This window comes from Bos taurus, chromosome 4, assembly GCF_002263795.3.
Source record: "Bos taurus isolate L1 Dominette 01449 registration number 42190680 breed Hereford chromosome 4, ARS-UCD2.0, whole genome shotgun sequence".
Classification (NCBI taxonomy): domain Eukaryota; kingdom Metazoa; phylum Chordata; class Mammalia; order Artiodactyla; family Bovidae; genus Bos; species Bos taurus.
In genome coordinates, this window is record NC_037331.1 from 61,976,009 (window position 1) to 61,999,780 (window position 23,772).

A 23,772-nucleotide genomic window follows, 5' to 3' on the forward strand; every position below is an offset into this window, starting at 1 on the left:
CGCAGGGCGGCCCCAGGTCGGCCCCCGCCCGCGCCGGAAGTCCGCGCGTGCGCGTTGGCCGGCCGGGAGCGCGCGTCCGGCGCGGAGGGGCGGCGGGAGCGGGGCCGCGGCAGCTCACAGTGTCCCCGCCCCCGCCCCCCGGCGTTCCGCGGTCGCCGTGACAACCGGAGCGGCGGCAACGGCGGCAGGCGCTCGAGTCCGGCGCCGCCTCCCGGCTGCACCGCCAGCAGGCAGCCGCCGCCCGGCCTTGCAGCTCTCCCCGCCTCCCCGCTCGCGGGGAGGGACCGGCCCGCCCTCCGCCCGCCCGCCTGCCGGAGAGTGAGCGGCGCCGGGGCCGCCCCGCCAGCCCGGCGTTTCCCGGCCGCCGTCCGGGCGCGCGCAGCGAGCGGGCGCGACTATGCCAAGATGGTCCTGCAGGCGCGGAACAAGCATCGGGAGGCGGCCCCTAAGCCGCCCCAGCCGCCCCGCGCCTCGCAGTCACCGCTGAGGGGGTCGCCAGATGTCGGCGCCGGGGAGCCCGGGCCCGAGCGCGCGCCCCCGTCCCCTAGGCGCAAGGGCGCCGCGGGCAGAAAGGGGCCCAGAGCCGAGTCCGCCGCGCCACCCGCCGGGGGCGGCCTCGGGGGGCGCTTGGCGGCCGGGCTGCGCGGGGCGCTGGGCCTGCGGCGCTCGGGGCGCGGCCGAACCTGGACCACGCTCCTGCTAGGTGAGCAGCCCAGCGCGCGGGCGCCGCCGGGACGCGGAACTTTGAGGCGCGGGCCCCCTCTACCCTTTCTCTCCGCTCTCCTCTCGCTTCCGCGCCGCCGAGCTCCGCCGGTCGGTCTCCGCCAGTTTGCAGCCCTCTTCGACTTTTCCTGGGACGTCCTTACCTCTTCTTTCACTCCCCCTCCCTCAGGCTCAGCCTTCCTCACTCCTTTTCTACTTGCTCTCTGTCTCTGCTTAAAAAAAAATGGCCCCGAGATCAACAGCTGCCCGGCCTGGCTGCGAACTGGCAGGTCTGCGCTAACCAGACTCAGGCGCTGTTGATTGGCGCGGACCGGCCGCCTTCCCGTTATCTCGGCCCCTGTCCGGGAGGATGGTTTGCTTTGGGTTGGAAGCGATTCTGCTGAGCTCAAAGCAAAAGCTCGTCCGCTGTTCTAGAAAGTTGCTAAACTTATCATTAAATTTTAGCGTGCCTTTTTCGTCTTGACTGCAAACACCGCCGATGGCACTTTGTGATTCCCCTCCGCAAGTACTTTTCAGGTCGCGTTGTGTTTGGGGCGCCCAAGCTGGGACCCTGCTGACCTAGCAATGATTGGTATGGAGGGCTCTCCTCCTCATCCACTACGTTGACCGAACGGATAATGTTGTAATGATGTGCTGAAAAAAATAAAGTTGAAACATTCGCGTGTTGTGGAACGACTTCAGGTTTCCTTTGTTTCCTGATTGACATTCTGATAAGGCAAGTTATAGCAGTTTGAATGATAGGCCTGATTTTTCTAAGTCAGCTAGTAAAAAGATGTAACACTGCCTTTCCTATATAATGTCATTAATGGACTTTGGCTACTGAATTATTTAATTCTTTGTCCTTTCTAATTCCCTTAGTGATATCAAAGAATTTGGAGTTCAGTATAGATCAGGGAACAAAATATAGCATATCAGCCTCCCCTGAGATCACAGGCACCACCAGAAGCCACTCAATTATAAAAAGCCACAGTCATCACACACACATTTTAATGGATGCAAATAGGTTGATATTACTATAGGGGTACTTTTTTTTTCTATGATAGATTCAAGCTTAGAAAAATTCAGTATTTTCAGTATATTTCTCTCTTTTTTCAGTAGTGAGCGTGAAAAATCTTGTCAATGTGCAGGTTAGATAAATTCACCTTGGGGAGGCAGCATGGTACAGTGGATGAGACAGAGGCTCCTGATCCAGTTCAAGGTGTTTAAGTTTGGTTTAAGTTTGAAGTTATTTCCTTTGTGAGTGTTGCCTTCTCTATGACACAGGATTATCACCTGCCCTACTTACTCCAGGGCATGTCCTGAGGAGCAGAACCCAAAGGAGCTGGGGTACAGCATGGCTAGACAGTTTGTATCTAAGCATTTAATAATTTCAGTTGCTATTATAAAAGCACATGCATAATACTGATTTGATATCTGGTGACAGGATGAAGGGGGCTTCCCTGGTGGCTCAGTGGTAAAGAATCTGCCTGCAATGCAGGAGCCCCTGGAGACGTGGGATTCAATTGCTGGATCTGGAAGATCCCCTGGAGGAGGAAATGGCAACCCACTCCAGTATTCTTGCCTGGAGAATCCCATGGACAAAGGAGCCCGGTGGGCCACAGTTCATAGGGTCCCAAAGAGTAGGGCAGGACTGAAGCGACTTAGCATGCACCCAGGACAGGATGAAATTGCCCCCCCCTCCTCCCCCACTATCTGCTGTAAACATTAACCACTTTGTAGCAAAATATGGAATGGTATCACTCCTTCAGGGAGGTTACGGTAACAAACCATAGAATATCTGTTGCCATTTTTGTCCATATTTTCTTTGGTCCTAATTGCATTTCTTTTGAATCTTATATTGGATGGCTTATATTTGGATCTAGTAATGCCCAGACCTAAGTACAGTTTTGTATTACTATCGCAGTGTGGCACTTTGGGTATTAGGAGGTGGTACAGTGAAGGTCCCACAGTTTTGGATGTACTTTGGGCATTGCGGCCATCAGATGGATGGAGGTTGGATGACCAGATCAAGGTCTAGAGACTTTCTGTCCTTGATAGCTGTTTACGTGGGGCCATAAGGCAGCTTGAAAGATGGTTCTGGAGAATACTCAGACCTGGGATGTTTAGTTCTTTCTCTGGATCTGTACTTTCAGATCCATGAAAAGGAGCAGGGTTTGGACATTTTTGAAAGCTGCCTCATTTCACTCTTCTTTCCCCTCCACAAATCAGTGAGAGTTGAGCTGACATGGTGTGGTTTTTTACTACAGTATTTTGCTATGACAAAAATTGCTTCATTTATGTTTTGGAAGAAATTTTAACCATTTGGTTCTCCCTGACAGAAGCACGTCTTTTAAAGAGAGACTAACTTGGGGTTCCTAGTCTCTCATCTCCTCCACATGTGCAGAGCAGTGGTGGGAAACTCACTTCTTGTCAAAGTGGCCCTTTCCACTGTTTAGCAGTATAAGCTCTGTTAAAAAAAAAATCCGTTTTATTAAACATGTCTTTCTTTTAGGTACTGTTTACTATTTAATGGTAACAGTCATAAGGTTTTTGAAATGTTTATTTTTAGAAGTTTCAACTCAGTAGCTCCCTTTATCATCCAGGGGAGGCAATGGTGTAGTAGAAAAAACGGAGTGTTTCTCCAACTTTTTTGACCACAACCTTCAGTAAGCAACATAATTTCCATTAAACCTGCTCACACTTGTGAAAATCCAACCCTGTACATTTATGCGTCTGTCTGTCAAGCTATTTGTGTATGTCAATGTCCTGGCAGGAAACGGATTTAATAAGTGGCCTGTTTTCAGAAGTATGAGCAGGTTTAAGAAACCCACAAAGGACACTGAAGCACCAGGGATTGTCACCAGTGGGAAGATGCTACCTCTTCTGGACTTGAAGTGGAAAGGGAGCTCCCTCCAGAGCTGAACCCAGGGAAAGCTGTGCAGTGGGGGCAAGATCACCCAAGAGGAGGGATCCCAGACACTCCTGCCCACCCTCTGATCTCCCACTGGTGCCTCTCACTGGCTGACCTTTGGCAGGAGGCCCAGCTGAATCATTGTGTAAAGTCAGCCTCCTGGGGCTGGGAACAAGACAGAGAGGGAGGAGAATGAATCTGAAAAGGGAAATGGAGACTAAGGATCAGTATGTACACAATATTTAAAGTTAAAAGGTCATGTACTGTACTCACCCTGTAATATACGGTACACTGTGATTTTCTGTTCTGACCTTTTTCAAAAATGCTGTTTGTAAACAGCCTTAGAAGAACTATTTGCTGATTCTGTACCTGTTTCAAACTTGTTGGTGCCTGAGCTAAGCATACAGCTTCTCTGAGTCTCAGTCTGTACACTTATTAAAATGGGAGGCCTGGACTAGACTGGTTCTCAATCTTGCTTGTACACTAGTGTCACCTGGAAACTGAAAAAAAACCCTGACAGCTAAGCCACAGTTCAGACAAATCGGAATCGGGTGGGATGACGTGGAAGGAGGCATCAGTAGCTTTAAAATCTGATGTTCAGCTTCCCTGAAGGAACAGTCTGTCCCTCATCACAGGCTTCCCTGGACAGAAAAGCCTGGTGGACTATGGTCCATGGGGTCACAAAGAGTTGGGCATGACTGAGCATCTGGGTATCCATGTCCTTCAGCAGAGAACTGACATTCCTGCTTGGCAGCAGTCCCCTGGAACTAGTGTAACTGCCCCTCCCCTCTTTTAAATGTGGACACAGACAACAAAGTCTGCCAAGGTTTCTTTTAATTTCTGTTGTTTTCCCAACATGGACTGTGGGCTGCCGTTTATCATCTGATATGTCTGTTGTGTTAACTGGAGATTCATGGAGATGGTGAAGACTAGGGATGTGGTGAGGGGACAGATTTAAGGGAGAAGGTCAAGAATTCATTCTATCTTGGACATGTTACCTTTGAGACATTGTGAGAAGGCCAAGTACAAATGTCAAGTAGGCGAGGGACATAAAAGGGCTGAGAGGGAACCTAAAATAGGGAGTCTTCAGCAAATGCTGCTACTGCTGCTAAGTCGCTTTCAGTCGTGTCCAACTCTGTGCGACCCCCATGGACTGCAGCCCACCAGGCTCCCCCGTCCCTGGCATTCTCCAGGCAAGAACACTGGAGTAGGTTGCCATTGCCTTCTCCAATGCATGAAAGTGAAAAGTGAAAGTGAAGTCACTCAGTCGTGTCCAACTCTTAGTGACCCCATGGACTGCAGCCTACCAGGCTCCTCCGTCCATGGGGTTTTCCAGGCAAGAGTATTGGAGTGGGGTGCCATTGCCTTCTCTCTTCAGCAAATGGGTAATACTAAATTCTTGGAAATTGGTGATAGCATTTCTGCATATGTGTGGTTCACTGTGTACCAGGCATAGTTCTAGCTACTTTAGATTAACTGACTTATCTCAAACTCATTTAACTACTAACTCAGTCTTTACCATGACACTGATTGTCATACCCATTTTACCAAATGGGGGATGTGAGGCACACAGATGTTAAATAACTTGCCCAAGGTCACCCCTGCTGCTGCTAAGCTGCTTCAGTTGTGTCTGACTCTTAGCGACGCCATGGACTGCAGCCTACCAGGCTCCTCCGCCCATGGGATTCTCCAGGCAAGAATACTGGAGTGGGGTGCCATTGCCTTCTCCAGGTCACTCCTAGAACGTGGAAAGGTCAAGACTTGAATCCAAGCAGTATGGCTCCAGAGTTCATGCTCTTAAACACTATAAACATTATAGTTAATCCCATAAAAAGCAGTCCTCTTTCATAGGAAAGATCAGTTCTCCATGGATGATCTTTCATTATTCAAGAATCATTAAGCAGGAACAAGTTTAAAAACCAGAAGAATTAATTTTTAGAGTACATAAATGTACAACTATTGTAAGTTTTATTTTTGGTTTAATACTAATTTTTATTTTCTTAGCATTATTACTATCTCCCCCCACCCCCCCTCGTAAGTGCATTTAAGAGCTCATATATCTTCATGTTGGCCTGGCATATTTCCTTATATTTGATTTCCTTTCCAAAGTAACAAATTTATCAAGTGTGTTTTTTAGTACTTTGACTACATGTAATTGATTCTTGGATGGCATTTTGTAATTTTAATCATAGCAGCAAATGTTAACCTACTAGCATAATCACCAAAATCAGTCACAGAAATTCTGAGTGATTCACTGCGGTGACCAAGGGTTTATCTTCTAGTTTACAGTAGCACCAACTATATCTTAAAATGAAGTTTATAAACCATTTGGCCAGTAACTTATGAAAACTTGCCATCTTGACAGATTTTTAATTTGAGAATATTGTTTTAATTGAGAAGAATGAGGATTTATTCTTATTTTCACACCAGCTCCAATTTGCCTAATAAGCTATTGCTCTACGTTGTGTTTTCCCGTTACTTCCTGCAGTAACCACTGCTTTTTGTTGTGCAGCCTTTCAGTGCTGCAAATGTCACAGATCAGACTCTTTTCCCCATGTTTTCATACTGATCATAAAGTACTTACATAACTAGCAGAGTGCCACTGTTTTCTAGTATGTTTAAAAGTTTTTTGTTTTTTTTAAAATAAGACTGTTTTGCCAAAATTTTACTTTCATATTGGATTCAAAGGATTCATTAACAAAAGAAACCACTCGTTCCTCACAAATAAACAGTTTCAGTTTTTTTTATAGAAGATTATTTGACTTAATTTAAATGTATAATCATTAAAAGAAAAATAGAAACAATAGAAAGAAGTAACAGCGTATACCTCACCAAATTGGGCCAACCTACAACCCAGGCTTGAACAGTGCTGGCAAGTCCCAAATGACAGCAATCTGGAGTCCCAGTTGGGAAAAGGTCCCAGGCAGTGTCCACTCCACCAGTGAGACTTCAAATTGCAGCTTTGGGAGCTCTTGCTTATAATCTCAGGCTGCAAACTGATTTCATGCAAAAATGCAGCTCTGATTTAACTTTTACCACGCTGTTTTACCTTGTGAGTCATAGGATTTCGTTAGACAGTGAGGGGTTGGCCAGACCTCCAGGGGCTCAAGAGTTCTAAGACCTACTCCCTTTCTTATCTAAAGCGCTTCCTGACTCACTGTGCTTGCAGGCAGGCATGGAATCTGGGCAGTGTCCAGGGAGGTCAGAAGAAGGTCTGAGGCCTGGTCTCCTTCTGAAGCCTGAGCTTTTTAATGTCCTTCCTCCATTTTAATGTCCCTAACAAAAGACCTGATTTCTCACTCTTCTCATCTTTGATCTCCTTGGAAGTTTCATGAAAATCTAAAAAGTTAACTCCTGGAATTTTATATACGAGGCAACTTAAGTGAGACAGGTGAATGGCCTGACATCTCTTGTGAATTCACTGAGTGAAGTCAGAGATTAAAGTTAAGGTATGTTGGCTTCTTGGGGCTTCCTGGGTGGCTCAGTGATAAAGAATCTGCCAGCCAAGCAGGAGACTCAGGTTCAATCCCTGGGTCAGGAAGATCCCTGGACAAGGAAATGGCAATCCATTCCCGTATTCTTGCCTGGGAAATCCCACAGAGTCATCTTGTGGGCTACAGTCCATGAGGTCACAAAGAGTCAGATGTGACTTAGCAGCTAAACAACAGTTATCTTGACTTGTTTGATACATCTGTCAAATTGTAGGTTTCAGATCTATAATCTAAGGCAACTGTCAAAGATACTGTAATGGGAACATATTTAGTAGTTCCAAGACCTAATCATATGTTCCAAGACCTAATCACTTTTTTAGCAAGAGTTCTACTTTGGTGGCTTATGCTCATTTAGGGAATTGCTCTGTTTGTTAAATCCTTATGGTCAACCTGTCAGCCTCTGTTTTGTCTTTGCATAACTATTTTTTTTTTTTTGGAAACTACTAAATTTTGAATTGTTTCTGATTGGTTGGTTGGGATTGTCATTAAAGAAAGCAGAGCGAAATATTAAAAATCAGTGTCATAGTTTTCTTAATCGTTTAAGAGATAAGCAAAACGTGCTACCCAAGAGCAGTTTGAAATTTGGAGAGAATACATAGCCTTGAGAATCCATAGCTGTAACCTTAAAACTTAAGTGGCTTATTGATTAATGAACTTGTTAAAATCTCTTGCTTCATGTGATGGGCCTGGGGGTGTACTGTGTATATATGGATCTTTTTTTTTTTCTCTAGGGAAGAGATGCAGCTTCTACATTTTTTTCCTGTTAGATTTACTAAAGCTTTACAGTTTCACTCTGATTGCTGAGAAGCATTTAGTGAGCCTAGCATATTATTTCAGGTGTATATTTTATCCTGCTACTTGTTCTTTAAAAACTGAAATGCATTTTTTTTCAGTCAAGAGAAAATTACTTTATTAAAATTGCTAATGTAAGTTACTGTTAGATTTCTGAAATATTTTTGTCCATGTTATATGAAGATATGATTTTAAAAGGAAGCTAGAATTTATTGCTTTAAAAACACATGTATTGGGTAGTTGTATTAAGATTGTCTACTTTAATATGTGTATATACATAAATATTTTTAATATTTGGCTTCTTCCCTGGTGGCTCTGACAGTAAAGAATCTGCCTGCAATGCAGGAGACCCAGGTTCAATCACTGGGTTGGGAAGATCCCCCAGAGAAGGGAATGGTTACCCACTCCAGTATTCTTGCCTGGAGAATTCCATGGACAGAGGAGCCTGGTGGGCTATAGTCCATGGGGTCACAAAGAGTCAAACACAACTGAGCGACCAACACACTTTAATATATGTGTATACATAAAGATTGCCAGGAGAAATAGCAATAACCTCAGATATGCAGATGACACCACCCTTATGGCAGGAACTAAAAAGCCTCTTGATGAAAGTTAAGAGGAGAGTGAAAAAATTGGCTTAAAGCTCAACATTCAGAAAACGAAGATCATGGCATCTGGTCCCATCACTTCATGGCAAATACATGGGGAAACAGTGGAAACAGTGTCAGACTTTATTTTTTGGGGCTCCAAAATCACGGCAGATGGTGACTGCAGCCATGAAATTGAAAGACGCTTACTCTTTGGAAGAAAAATTATGACCAACCTAGATAGCATATTGAAAAGCAGAGACATTACTTTGCCAACAAAGGTCCATCTAGTCAAGGCTATGGTTTTTCCAGTGGTCATATATGGATGTGAGAGTTGGACTGTGAAGAAAGCTGAGCGCCGAAGAATTGATGCTTTTGAACTGTGGTGTTACAGAAGACTCTTGAGAGTCCCCTGGACTGCAAGGAGATCCAGCCAGTCCATTCTAAAGAAGATCAGTCCTGGGTGTTCTTTGGAAGGAATGATGCTAAAGCTGAAACTCCAATACTTTGGCCACCTCATGCAAAGAGTTGATTCATTGGAAAAGACCCTAATGTTGGGAGGGATTAGGGGCAGGAGGAGAAGGGGACGACAGAGGATGAGATGGCTGGATGGCATCTTTGGACGTGGGTCTGGGTGAACTCCGGGAGTTGGTGATGGACAGGGAGGCCTGGCGTGCTGCAATTCATGGGGTCGCAAAGAGTCGGACACGATTGAGCGACTGAACTGAATTGACTGAACTGATACATAAATATTTTTAAAGTGTGAAAATTTACATTGTATAATTCTCTGTTTAGAAGTCTAATTTTTATACTCTTTTGGAGGGGGTGGTATTTACTTTCCATGTTGTTTTCATTCACTTCAAAGTAAACCTTTGTCCTTGATTTTTAAATTATTTCTCAGGAGTTTTCTCCTTTATGCCAGTACATCCTTTTGGTTAAATGTGCTTATTAGCATTTTTATTCTGCTTGAGCTTCCAATGAGAAGAAAACCAGAGTCATGAAACTCAGGCTTTCCTGGAAGCCTTGGTTTATCCTAGTCATGTGACCTTGGGCCTCATGGGAAAATAAGAGCCATTTTTTGCCTCAAAAGGAAGTCTGGGTCTTTTTGCTTAATCTTTGAAAGTGCTCAGTGAACTACAACTGATAAATAGGTTTATTCATGATAATTGAAATTTCTTAATTTTTCCCTAACTGTTGTAAGATACTATTTTGCTCAGTGTCAGATATATGGAGGAGATTCAAATTAACTATGGTCAACCTTACAAGTATAATTACGTAGACCACTGTGAATTCTTGATCTTATCTAGGAGCTATATGGTTTTCTTCCAGTCATGACTGAATTTTAAAGTAATCCTGCTTCTCACTTTGGGAGTCAGTGTCTTATTAATCAACTGAGTATGTTTTTTGCCTACTGAAACAAGAAAACAAATTAAAAGGGTCAAACCTGCCAAGGCTTTTTTTAGTTTGGGGAGCAGAAATATCCAAAAGGAAAACAGAAAATAATCATGGAGGCCCTTTGGAGAATCTGAAGTCCTTATTAGTGTTAGTAGTTGTAGCTATTGTTGTTATTCAGTCGCTAAGTTGTGTCCGATTCTTTGCGACCCCATACACTCTAGCCCACCAGGCTCCTCTGTCTGTGGGACTTCCCAGGCAAGAATATTGGAGTGGGTTGGCATTTCCTTGTTCAGTGGATTTTCCCAACCTAGGATTGAACCTGTGTCTCCTGCATTGGAAGGCAGGTTCTTTACCACTGTGCCACCAGGGACGTCCCCAGTTGTAGCTATGTGGAGTTATTAAATGCTAGGAGTAGAGATAACCAAGTAAAAACCCTCATTTCACATTTGATGAAAATTAAACTGAGGCTAAATAAGTCATATGAAATCCAAGGAATATTTCTTCTTAAGAATGTAAAGAAGAATTTGATTCTTAATTTTAATTCTTTCCCTTTCTTAATTATAATTCTCAGCTGTCAGGATTTTGACAATTTTTTCCTTCAGAATACCTTTTGAATTTGTTTCCCTTTTCATAACAAAAACTGTTAAAAATGTAGCTTTCTAAGCCCCAAGTGAGATCTATTGCATCAGGATCTCTGAGAGTGGGGGCTCAGGGATGCAGTCTTAACATGCCCCACCGCCATCAGTGTTTTCATCCGCGGCTGCACGTTAGAATCATCCCCAGTACCAGGTCTAGCAGTGTCCAAGCTCCGCGATGATTCCAGTGTGCTGTCAGTGTTGAGATATTGCCCTTAGAAGTGTTTATAAATCAGCTCAGGGGTCTGGGGATCTGGAATGGGACCTGAGAGTCTGAATTTCTGATAAGCTCCCAGGTGACCTAATTATTGCTAGAAAACATGTGGAATACAGAGCAGCCGATTCTTACATTTTGTGAACATGTATGAATATTTTGCTCCAGCCGTTTCTGTACCAGTGATCATTAACCTTGACTGTAGATTAGAATCATTCAAGTATTAAAATAAGAAAACCTGGAGTTTCAGATTTAGGCACCCTGGATTAATACTCAGACATCTCTAGTTTTATGTAGCAACACTGATGATTCTAATGCAATCCCAGGGTTTAGATCACTTTTGCTCTATGTTGCTGCTTTATGATGTTCTTTCTAAATCTTGCTCTGTTTCTTTACTGACTGAAAGTGCTTCTGAACCTTTTTTTGTACATCGTGGCGCACAGTAAAAAATGATAATGTTTGTGTGGTGTGAGTGTGAGAGTAAATGGTCTCTTCAAAATGCAGAGATTTCTGGCCCAGGGCGCACTCTGCTGGCTCCGGTTCTTGGTACCACTGGTTGAGTAGCTATGACAATACCCGAGCCCCCACCACCTCATCCCCGGCGCCACTGGTGTTCATAGAGCTCTGAGAGCCAGACATGCTGTATATATAGTGAGTGAGCCTTCAGTTGACACCTCATTATTGTCAGTATCATGTGTATTCTGTATCATCAATATTAGTGATGGGAATTCTTTTGCTATGTTGTATCAGAGTCCACATCCAGCTTTATTGTAGCTGTCTTTTGGCTACTCAACATAAATCCTCACCTAAGTTGTAATCATGTCCTGAAATCCAACCTCTCCCCCTCACTTCTGCCCACCCAATCCCACTTTAATAAACCCTGCCCTGAGTGGCCATTATTGATCTGCCTTCTCAGATTTCTTACGGTTCATAGACTTTGTGCTATTTACTTGGGTGCGGGTGTTCTCTCATTATTTTATGTACCTAAATCTTATCTCTCAAAGATTTTATCTTTAAAGGTACAGATGTTGGCTTATATTTCAGTCTCAAGTACTCCAGCATAGGGAACCGTGATAAAAGTAATTTTGGTGGAAAGTTTTTACTTTCGCTTTAGGTTTGAAGGATTCATGAACGAAAGAGTGCCTTACAAACACATAAACAATTTCAACCTTTTATAGATTATTTGACTTAATTTAAATATAGTCATTAAAAGAAAAAAATTAGAAACAATGGAGAGAAGTAATAGCATTGTTGTTCAGTCGCTGTTGTGCCTGATTCTTTGAGACCCCATGAAATGCAGCACACCAGACTTCCCTGTCCTTCATTATCATATATGTGAAACATACATGTGTTAACAGCAATACATCACCAACATCCAGACTTGAACAACGCTGGCGAGTCCTGAATGAGAGCAATCTGGAGTCCCAATTGGCCCAAGGTCCCAGGCAGTGGCCAGACCGTGGGTGAGACTTCAAATTGCAGCTTTGAGGGATCCCGCTTATAATTCCAACACACAAACTGATACCATCATTAGTTTGCATACAAAAAAGCAGCTCTGGTTTACTGTCTTTTACAATGCTGTTTGTTTCATCTTGTGAGTCATAAGACATCTTAGACCCTGGTAGCAGGGAAGAGGGGGTTGGCCAGACACTTAGGGGCTCAAGAAAATTCTAAGACCTACTCCCTTTCTTACCTAAAGTGCTTCCAGACTTGCTGTGCTTGCAGGCAGGCATGGATTCTGGGCAGTGTCCAGCAGGTTAGAAGCACATCAGAGGCCTGCTCTCCTGCTTCTGAAGCCTGAACAAGACTTCCTCCATTTTAACTTCCCTAACAAGGTATAATGAATTTTCCTGGTGTCTCAGCGGTAAGGAATCTGCCTGCCAATGCAGGTGACACAGGTTCAATCCCTGGGTCGAAAAGATCTTCTGGAGGAGAAGATGGCAGCCCACTCCAGTATTCTTGCCTGGGAAATCCCATGGACAGAGGAGCCTGGCGGGCAATCTGTGGGGTCGCAAAGAGTCAGACACAACTTATCGACTGAACAACAGCAATACAACAAGCAAGGTTTAATACCTAATGGCAGAACAGGCTTCTCAAAATACCACTTTTGAATTCCTTTAACTTTGAAGGATGAATTAAGAGTTTTCAGGCATACTGCATAATTAAAGTGAAAGTTGCTCAGTCATGTCCGACTCTGCAACCCCATGGACAGTAGTCCATAGAATTCTTCAGGCCAGAATACTGGAGTGGGTAGCCTTTCCCTTCTCCAGGGGATCTTCCCAAATCAGGAATCGAACCAAGGTCTCTTGCATTGCTGGCGGATTCTTTACCAACTGAGCTATCAGGGAAGCTATCAGGAAGCATCATTAAAATACTAGGTGTTTCAGAGGATCGTTGCCCTATGCAGCCTATGTGAAGGGTGTGTGGTGGGATTAACCAGAAAAAGGCCAGAATGTGGGCTCCATGGTATGAGCCATGGAAAAGCCAGTGGGACTTCAGACATGGGGAGGAGATGCTTAAATCTTTATGTTTAGAAATCAACTTCCTTCTCTAGGAAAGACTGTTGGTGTGAAACAGGTAGACTACTTCCTAGTGACTTCAGCTTCTGAAAAGAAACTTTTAAACTCTGAATGGTCCCTTGAAAACAACTGTTATAACTAATTAGAAAGAGGTTGAATATGGAACTTGTCAAGATTGGTTTGAAAATCTTGTCCAGTGGATTTAAGAAGAGTTCTTAACTTCTTTTTATGTCATTTTGTCACTTGGGCATTAGGGAGGCCAAAACTGCAGAGTGCTTTAAGTACGGATTAACCTCAATTTAGGAATAAGTTGTATTTTTAAATTTTGCAAGTCATTTTGGACTTAGAATGTATTTCTCCATATAAATATTGTTACACGATGAAGTCATCAAGTGCATGAAGATTGAAAGGGAGGCAGCTCTGTCACTGGAGAGAAACTGAGGCTCGGGAGGGAGGCTGCGTTCAGGTTCTTGCTTGGAGGGAATACCCTTTCAGAGGCCCAGTTTTTCATCTGTAAAATGAGAATAAGTACAGGATTGTTGTGAGACTCAAGAGAGCTTGTGAAGGTATCTGAGAATTAAGGCAAGTCCTAGTTATGAAGCCCACGTGTAAGGGATTCAGTGTAGGGTAGGTGGGCAACCGTAGTTGTGGCTGGAGTTCTGTGGCCGGCAGGTTGTCACAGAGGGGTGAAGGGAGCCACAGCACCCTGGCTCACAGCTTCACAGTTCCTGCTCTCTGCCTTGAGAAGGAGGAAGAGAGAAAGGACGGTGGGTGTCCAACTTTAGTGTGCAGGAGACTCGGCTGAGGAACCTTAGGAAAGTGGGTCGCGGAGCTCTACTTCCGAGGAATCCTAACTGGGTGGGTGGGTGGGAGGGTCTGTGGAAGAGACCAGGACTTCTGAGTCACCTGCTGGGGCAAGGCGACCTGGAGGAAGGGAGAGACTGCCAGAGCTGCGGAGAGAGATCTGGGGGATCCGCTGGTTGGAGAGGGGATGGGATTTAGGAGCCCTCGAGGACTGAGTAGAACAGCATGGAATAACCTCCTGTCTGTTTCTTTCTCCGTTCCTTCTGCCCTCTTCACAGCAGTGAAACGATACAGGCCATGCATGCGGTGGGGAGCAACGAGGGGCACCCCCTCCGCACTTTCTGAGCTGTGGCTGGACAGAGGAGTGTCAGTGGGAGCAGAGCTGGGGCAGGCCTCTGGAACTCCACTGTGCTGGGGTTTGGGACTGAGAACCTGGAGGCTTAGGCAGCAGGCTGCACCTAGGCAGAGGGTCTGATTTGCACTGATCACAGGGACTCCATTTTTGAAAACAAAACAATTACATGCACACTGTGTTTGTGTGTGTGTGTATAGCTAACTGTCAAAGTACATTCAACTTTGGTTTATTATGTGGACATGATTTAGGATTATTTAATTTTCCCCCTTAAATGCATTAATTCAGCATTTGAGTCGGCCTTTGTTTTCAGCTTCTTGCTAAGTACTACTATGGTAGAATTCAGTAAAACATTGTTTCTCCCCTCAGGGAATTGCATTCTATTTTGTTTAAACAAGATTCTAATAACTGGAGAAGAATAATTTTCAATGAAGAAGCAGCTCAAATCCTGTAAGGCTGAAAATTGATGTAATGTGACATATAATCTGGTACGAAATTTCTTTAATCATAAAGTGGAAGGAGTGGCCAGTTTAGTTTCAGAGTATTGGTAATTTGCGTGCTTCCAGCAAAACTTAAGAGCCTTACAGAATTCTCAGCCACAGGATTGCAGTCTTTTGAGTTAGATTACAAAGCAAACCTTCACTCTTTGAACACCATTTTTCTCATAGAATAGTTTTGGAATTTTTGAAAGCTTTTTTTTTTTTTTTATGTTCTGATTTTTAGAATGACAAAAATAACATACGAGTTAAACTGGAAAAATTGGTTATCAACTTTGTGACACTCCCAAAAGACTATACACAGGATTAATAATCACCAGAATATATTTAGAGAAAATCATAATCTTTTCTGTAGGCAAGAAGGCATGAAAAGCTCTTTGGGGATGTTTTAAGAAGTTTTTGTCATTATATGTCTTTATGCTTAAATTATGTGCTCACAAGGCAGTATCTGCTTTACTTACTGGGGTTTTCATTTTCAGATGACATATACATAGAATTTATCTCAATTGAATAAATTAAAGCATAATTCTATACTTTTATATAAAAATAGCTTCTATAAAATACGCTGCCTGTATCAACAGATGAATTGTAGCCTTTTTTTTCTTTTTTCTTAAAATAATAAAAGAAAGATGGAAGGGGAATAAGATACTTTAGGGTAAGGAGGCCTTTGTTGCAGCCCTTCCGTCCTCCACAAGAGGCCACACAGAACAGGGGTCTTAGGTCAGAATTCCTGCTTCCAACTTCCCTTTCTCTGTTTATCCACTTTGTTTCTTGGGCTAGTTTCTAAAGTTCCCTGAGAATCAACTTATTATCTATATGTGTGCTGGATGCTAAGTTGCTCAGTCCTGCCCACTCTGCAACCCCATGGGCTGCGACCCCATGGACTGTAGCCCTCCTCTGTCTGTGGGATTTCCCAGCAAGAATACTGGAGTGGGTTGCCATTTCCTCCAGGGGATCTTTACCATCGAACCTGCACCTCGTGAGTCTCCTGCATTGGCAGGTGGATTCTTTACCACTGAGCCACCTGAAGCCCTTATTATTTGTATACCAGGGAAGTGTTGGTACTTAACACGTAGGATGCTTGTGAGGACTTACTATGTTAGTTCAAGTAGAGCACTTAAAAATGCCTGGCAGGTAATAAGAATTCAAATGTTAGCTGCTTTATTACTACTACTGCTACTAATTAACTATTGTTATTGTTAAATTGAAATGAAAACAGAAATTTAAAACATTGGACAGATTATGAATCAACATTGGAAACTGAAAGAGGATCATTCAGATGCTGAGAAATCCAAGAATTGACTAGTGTTGCAAGGATTGAATTAAAGGAAGGCACCAAAAGGACTTTGTGTCTTCCTTCTGAGAAATTATAGTATTCTGAGGGAGCAGAGAGCGGATGATCTTGAAAAATCATATGTATTACTGCAGAATTGTGAAGGTCAGAGGCTAATTTAAAGGCATAATGTAAAATGCATTTCTGTTAAAGTGCCCAGAATAGTTTGCCCTCTTTTGTCAGAATTACTTAGTATTATTCTAGAAGTTTATTATTATTGTCACATGGGAAGAATAAACTAAAATAGTAAAATTATTAAACAGGAACAAAATTATCTTTTAAAAATATTACTTAAAATGGAGAATTAGAGATGATAAACAACAACAACAACAAAAAAAAACCCTAAAAGAATCAATTGTATAGCAAAGGAAATACATTACAAATAAATACACTTCAAAAATAAATACATTAACAATATCCAGTGAAGTATAATGAAAACAAAATTTCATATTTATTAGCAGGAGAAAAAGTGTTAAAACTCCCAGGAAAGACTTAATAAGAAATATGAGTTAAGTTTATATTATTAGCTCTACTGATAGGAGTTTTGTCAGGGGCAATTGAAAAGAGAGTTGGAATAATTGAATCTATATGTTTATGGATAATAACATATATGTGCTGTAAACATGTAGATTCTTCCCATATTTATTTATCAATGCTGCTGCTAAGTTGCTTTAGTTGTGTGTCTGACTCTGTGGGACCCCATAGACGGCAGCCCACCAGGCTCCCCCGTCCCTGGGATTCTCCAGGCAAGAACACTGGAGTGGGTTGCCATTGCCTTCTCCAATGCATGAAAGTGAAAAGTGAAAGTGAAGTCGCTCAGTCCTGTCCGACTCTTAGCGACCCCATGGACTGCAGCCTACCAGGCTCTTCCATCCATGGGATTTTCCAGGCAAGAGTACTGGAGTGGGGTGCCATTGCCTTCTCTGATTTATCAATGATGTCAAAATTATAATCTCTAAGGGATTACCAAAGTATAAGTGTAACAGTTCTTCAGCATGATAAAGGTGGTATTTACATTCTATAACAGAAGAATGATTTATTCAGGACATAATAGTTGAGACATTAATAAAATAAAGCCCAAATTTTATTATGGTGGTATGACATCTTTAAAGGAAGTGGATAGTAGATTGCTCAACAAGAAATCAAAGTTTCAAAAGATCAAAGAACCCTTTACAAACAAATGTCAAATGACAAACCTAGTTAAATATTTGTAGTTTCAATGATCTAGAAAGAGTAACTCTTTGTCTTTTGTAACCATTAGTGTCTTCTAGGTAAAATGAATTTTAAAATTTTAAATAGAAATACCTCTATAAAAATAAGACAATAAGATCTGAGCTGTTTGTCTTTCATTTCTAAGAGTATTTCATACTTGGTTTCCTTGTAGTTATTTAATCAGAAGCCTACAATAAGATGAATCTTGTGATATAAGAATACTGTTTTCTGGATTCTTTTTAATGTGTTCTTTGTACTTGTATAGAAGGCAAACTATTGATTCTTGTATGAGACTGTTTTATTACCAGTTTTTCTATTTTCTTTTTCCACCTCTTTTTCTTCCTTCCTGTTTTGTTTTAAATTTGTTTAAAAATATTAAAACTTACTATAAAAATTCAGATATTGCAGCATGTATCGAAGTGATAGTTCCTTTTTTCTATCCCTCTCCAGTCCTGTTCCCTGAAGTTACCATATCTTTATTCTTTTGCCTCTCACCATTAGTTCTATCCTTCTTGCAGTTGAGTTTGTGGAACTTTCCATCCAAACATTTCTTGTGTGGTTGTTGGCAAATAATATTAATAGCTCCTCATTTATTTTGTCGAGTGAATGAAAATTATAGCTATATGCTTAATTCTTTTATAATTTAGTCCATTGGTATTTTAAGCAGAGCTCTGGGACTTTTTTTGAAGAGTCCCCATTCTTTATCCGCTCCCTATGAGTTCAGGATCTACAGTTCCCAGACTTTATCATGCTTATCTTTACAATGCTTTTCTGTAAGGTGAAAACACTTTTAATGCTAAAATAATGATTTACGTTTCTTTTTTCTTGCAGCTGCCTTTGCAGCAGTGTTGCACTGGTAAGAACGTTTTTCTCCTATGGTATATTTTAGGCAGATGTTTACAGCCTATCATCCTATTTCATATATATATGAATAATTCCAGTATAAGGATGAATATATATTACATGCAGCACACTAGTATGAAAATGTAGTTTAATTGATAAATCAGAGCCAGAATAATGCAATTTTTAATAAAAAAGAGATGTATTATTAATGAGGTTATATTTGAAACTGTTTAACATTAATATAGTGTTCACATTGAGAAGATTAAGTTTTTTAATCTTCTGGATAAGAAGAAATATGAATTTCATAAATCAGACATTTCTGAAATAGTAACCCAATGACATTTATAGTTTAATCTATAATTTTATTGTTTTTGGCTTATAGTATCATTATTCTGGTTCATTCTAATTTTAAAATCTAATTTGAATGTGTTTTCTTATAGAGAGAAATTTTAGTGGAAATATAAGATATATTGAATGGAAGAGCAAATATGGAGACTGTTGTGTTTGAGTTTTATCACAAAATTAAGTGCAAATATGTAGAGTATTAATATTTTATGTTTGCTTTTAGAGTTTCTTTTAAATTATACTTAGTATAAGTTTCAACACAGTTGCTTTGTTACTGTTTGTTTTACAGGAGTCATATAACACACCTCTTTGAAAATGATCGTCATTTTTCTCACCTCTCAACATTGGAAAGAGAGATGGCTTTTCGCACTGAAATGGTTAGTTTTCATGTACTATTTTATTGTAGTAGTTTAATAATCTAAATATTTTAGGCTTCTTATCATGGAAATTTTCAGATATTTTAAAGCAGAAAGAGTAGACCCAAGTCCCCCTACCCATTCCTCTAGCTTCAACAACTGAAGACACATAGCCATTTTTCTGTCATCTACATTTTCATATACCCATCTCTTTTTAAAGGAAACCTCAGATACCGTATCATTTCATCTGTACGTATTTTTCATGTATGTCTCAAAATAAAGGACTTTTTTGTTAACCACAGTATCATTGTCATACTTGAAAATATTGAAGAACAGTTACTTAGTATCATCAAATATCAATCAGTGTTTAAATAGGCTGGGGGAATGGGCATTTACTAACCATAACAACTCCATAAAGAAGAACTTTTGATGTTCTTCTTTATTTGGCTTTTTTCTCTGAGCTACACTTTACACAGGAAAGACAGGAAAATGCTTGATGCTTTCCTTCTATTACAACTTTTCGGAAAAATGAGTTGCTTCCCTAGCATCTTTTAATGGTGACAAGCAGAGTTTTGTCTTTGGGTGTATGTTTACGGCCTGATAGATTTTAACAGATTTCTTAAACTTTCCTGTCTTTTGCTGGTGAGAGTCCTTGCAGTTGGCTCTGTGATTCCTTGATTTGGGATTCCCAGATGGCTCAGTGGTAAAGAATCTGCCTGCCAATGCAGGAGACGTAAGAAACATGGTTTGATCCCTATCCCTTCCCTCTAGGGAAGATCCCCTAGAGTAGGAAATGGCAACCTGCTGCAGTATTCTTGCCTGGAAAATTCAATGGACAGAGGAGCCTGGTGGGCTATATGTAGTCCATGGGGTTGCAAAGAGTTGGAAATGATTGAGTGTGTGTACACACACACAAACATGTACACACACACACCCTCCTTGATATGACCTCACTAGTATTATGTAGCTTCCTTAACTTTCTGGTACTGGAAGACATTTCCTTTCCAGACCTGGAATCATCCAGTATTCTAAGGAGCCCTGATTCCTTCCAGTAGCAAATGGTATTTAGAGGCCACAATTTTGGTGATAGAGGTGCTCATTGCTAGTATTTTATGCTAGATTGGCCATTGTGTCTAGGCCTTTTTAGTAGATAGAATTAGGAAACAATTTTTTAAAAAGAAAAAATAAATTATTTATATTTCTAAATTCAAATTTAGATTAATTACTTTTTTGATATTAAATTTGTATCTCTTCTGTTAGCCTGAGAATCTTGGTTTCACATTACCTATATTTGAGGAATAAAAGTATCAAATATATTGTTAAAAATGATTACTAGAAATAATTTAAAACTTGTTTGTGGTTTTATTTTTGACTTTAATGTATATTCAACTAGGAATGTACAATAAAATTACTATATCTTAAATTTGTTTGAAATCCTTTGCCAACTTAATAATTCTTATATATTTTTTGGATATTTAGGCATATAAACTTTTTTGTTTTAAATTTTAGTTATGTAAGATATTTACGTGATTCCAAAATCAAACCTATAAATAAGGTAGGTTGTAGTTTCCTGGGGGGCTGTCATAACAAAGTACTTGTACCTTAGAAGAGCAGAAGTTTATTTTCTCACAGTTCTGGAGGCTAGAAGTCTAAAATCTAGGTGATAGCAGGAACATGTTCTCTCTGAGACTTCATTCTAGCTTCTCATGGTTCTGGCAATCCTTGGCTTGCATTGTAGGTACCATGACTCCAATCTCTGCCTCTGTCTTCATGAAGCATTTCCCCCTATATCTCTGTTTAAATTTCCCTCTTGTTATAAAGATACCAGTTATATTGCATTTGGAGTCAGCCCTTCACATCATGTGGCCAAAGTATTGGAGCTTCAGCTTCAGCATTAATCTTTCCAATGAGTATTCAGGATTGATTTTCTTTAGGATTGACTGGTTTGATCTCCCTGCTGTCCAAGAGACTCTCAAGAGTTCTCCAGCACCACAATTCAGAAACATCAGTTCTTCGGTGCTCTGCCTTCTTTATGGTCCAACTCTCACATCATACATGACTACTAGTAAAGCATTTTTTTCCTCAAAATGGGAGTACTACCATGGTCCCTCTCTTCTGTCTTCACAGCTCCAGTTCTGCAGGGTTCTTAACTTATGCTGAGCTGAGAAGAACCCTTTCTAACACTGAAAGAAGCCTTTTCTAACTCTTCAGTTAGTGTGGGTTATGCTGCTGCGGCTGCTGCTGCTAAGTCTCTTCAGTCGTGTCCAACTCTATGCGACCCCATAGACGGCAGCCCACCAGGCTCCCCGTCCCTGGGATTCTCCAGGCAAGAACACTGGAGTGGGTTGCCATTGCCTTCTCCAATGCGTGAAAGTGAAACGTGAAAGTGAAGTCGCTCAGTCGTGTCCGACTCTTAGCGACCCCATGGACTGCAGCCCACCAGGGTTTATAGGGGTTTCCTAAATGAGCATGCTCTCTGAGTTATATGACTTTTTAAATGTTAAAGCTATTTTTTAAGCTGTTTTGAGATCAGTTGTTCAATTAAGACAAGGTTATGCTAAAATATGTAAGTTTTTTGCAACCTGAGCATTTATTAGTGACCAGAATCCTGTGAAATTAATTGTAGCTGTTATGTGTGTGATTGCTTTGTTTTTAAAAAACAGTATATTTAAGTTTTATTTTAAGCTAATATGAGGCATAGTAATTATGTACTTTTTATTATAACATGTGCTTGTTTCAGGGACTGTATTATTCCTACTTTAAGACTATTGTGGAAGCACCCTCATTTTTGAATGGAGTATGGATGATTATGAATGATAAACTGACTGAATATCCCCTTGTTATTAATACATTAAAAAGGTTCAATCTTTACCCTGAGGTAAGATACTTTTGCAATTATGATTTTTTTACTTTATAAAGTATTACTTATATTAAATGGTGATTCTAAATCTAAGATCTAGTTCAATATATTAAATTTTATCTTTTTTAAAAAAGTAAATGGATATCTTTTCTTAGAAAGGAATATGAAAAAAATCATGATTAATTTTTGGGGTCTTTAATGATTTTATGTAAATGAGTATTATGATTGCATGGTTTAGAAAATGTGGGAACTAGATTTGGTGTGTTTATAGGTATTACATTACCTTTAATGTGTCATTTGCCGAATACTGTTTCTTCCTTACCTGAGATTCTTCATTTAATCGGATGCGCTTTTCCCCTGGTGGGAATGGAAGAAAGGAGCTGAGATAGGAAGGCAGTGCTATCAGTAACTATTTAATGCATCCCTAAGGCATTCTCCAGGACCTACCTGGGTGACTTCCTGGGTGACATCCCTCTTGGGGCTCTCCTGTTAAGCACGCTCCCCTTGGCCCCCCTCATAGCATGCTGATGCTGCCAGAAGGGGTGACTTCCTGGGTGACATCCCTCGTGGGGCTCTCCTGTTAAGCACGCTCCCCTTGGCCCCTTCATAGCATGCTGATGCTGCCAGAAGGGGTGCTACCCGGTGCAGCGGGCCATGGCTGCCTTGGTGCTGAGAGATCTCAGGCTTGGGCTCAGTGTCAGCACTAATCAGGGCTCTTGGTCATTTCCCTTTGAGTGAGAGGAGTCTAACTTCCAGATGAACTGAGTTAGCCTGCTTAATTATGGAGGAGATAGAGACCAATAAATAACCACCAAAGTGCTTATTGAGTACTTTCTGTGCATGTCTGCATTTACTTATCCAGCTATGGGATCACACAACACTTTTTTTTATAAATACTTTTTGTCTTTTAAGAATATTTAAAACCATCTTCCTAAATCATCTTTTTTCAACAGCATCATTTTTTATGGCAGTAATACAATCTGCCATTGTTTATTTAGTTCATCTTTTATGATAATTTTGGTTGTTTTCAACTTTTAAAATATCCTAAAGCTTCAGTAAACATTCTTGAAGCAAAATCTTTACAAATATCCATGTTTTTTTTTAAACTCTAGATTTGTGGATAGGGATACACATATACTTATGTTTTTTTAAACTGTAAATTTGTGGATGTGGAACTATTTAGTTCAACAGAATATAGGCTTTAATGATTTTGGTACATGTTGCCAAAATGCTTTTTAGATAGGATTTATTAATGAAAATTACCATGGGCAGTGTTTTTAAAAATGCCTGTTTCTCTGCATCCTTGCTAATTTAATGGCTAAAAAAATTAAGATCATGTGATGTGTTTTGTTCATTGCTATATATTTGTGTATGTACATGTATATTTTCAGTGCTATGTATTAAATGCACTTTCACTTTTAAAAATAATTGCTTATTCATGCCCTTTGTCTATATTTTTATTGACATTTTGTAAGAGCTCATTATATGCAGGAAGTTAATACTATGCTATACGGATACGACATTTTCTCCAGCTTTTTGTTTTGCCCTTTAGCTTTGTACAGTATGATGTGAATGTATTTTTTCTTGTCAGAGCTATCATGTCTATGAATCTTTTAGATGTATGTTTTTTATTCATTCATATATGTAAAAAAAAACTTATTCTTAATTGTTATAATTATGTTTTTGAGATTTACAGTTTTAATTTATCTGAAATTTGTTTGAATACTCAGTTTTGGGGCAGGAATCTAACCTTTTATTTTTTCAAAATGGTCTTCTGTGTAACCCAGCACTTGGGTGAGTGGTCCATCTTCTGCCTGCTTCTCTTATTATTTCCAAAATTATTATACACATATGCTTTCAACTACTTTTGGACTTGCTGTTCAGTGTTACCTTAGGTTGAGGTCCTGAGAAATAGGCTTTAAGA

The 23,772-nt window shown here is 40.8% G+C and overlaps 1 protein-coding gene across 3 annotated transcripts in view; it reads left to right on the forward strand.

Moving 5' to 3' along the window:
- The first annotated feature begins 344 nt into the window (after positions 1–344).
- The window catches only part of DPY19L1 (dpy-19 like C-mannosyltransferase 1), a 92,516-nt gene continuing 69,088 nt past the window's right edge, over positions 345–23,772 (forward strand). For all 3 annotated transcript variants that reach the window (XM_010804278.4, XM_002686820.7, XM_059885881.1), the window contains exons 1-4: positions 345–703; positions 18,276–18,300; positions 18,922–19,009; positions 21,729–21,866. In XM_010804278.4, coding sequence (XP_010802580.1) covers positions 406–703; positions 18,276–18,300; positions 18,922–19,009; positions 21,729–21,866 — 549 coding nt within the window. In that variant the 5' untranslated portion in view covers positions 345–405. The remainder of the gene's footprint in view (positions 704–18,275; positions 18,301–18,921; positions 19,010–21,728; positions 21,867–23,772) is intronic.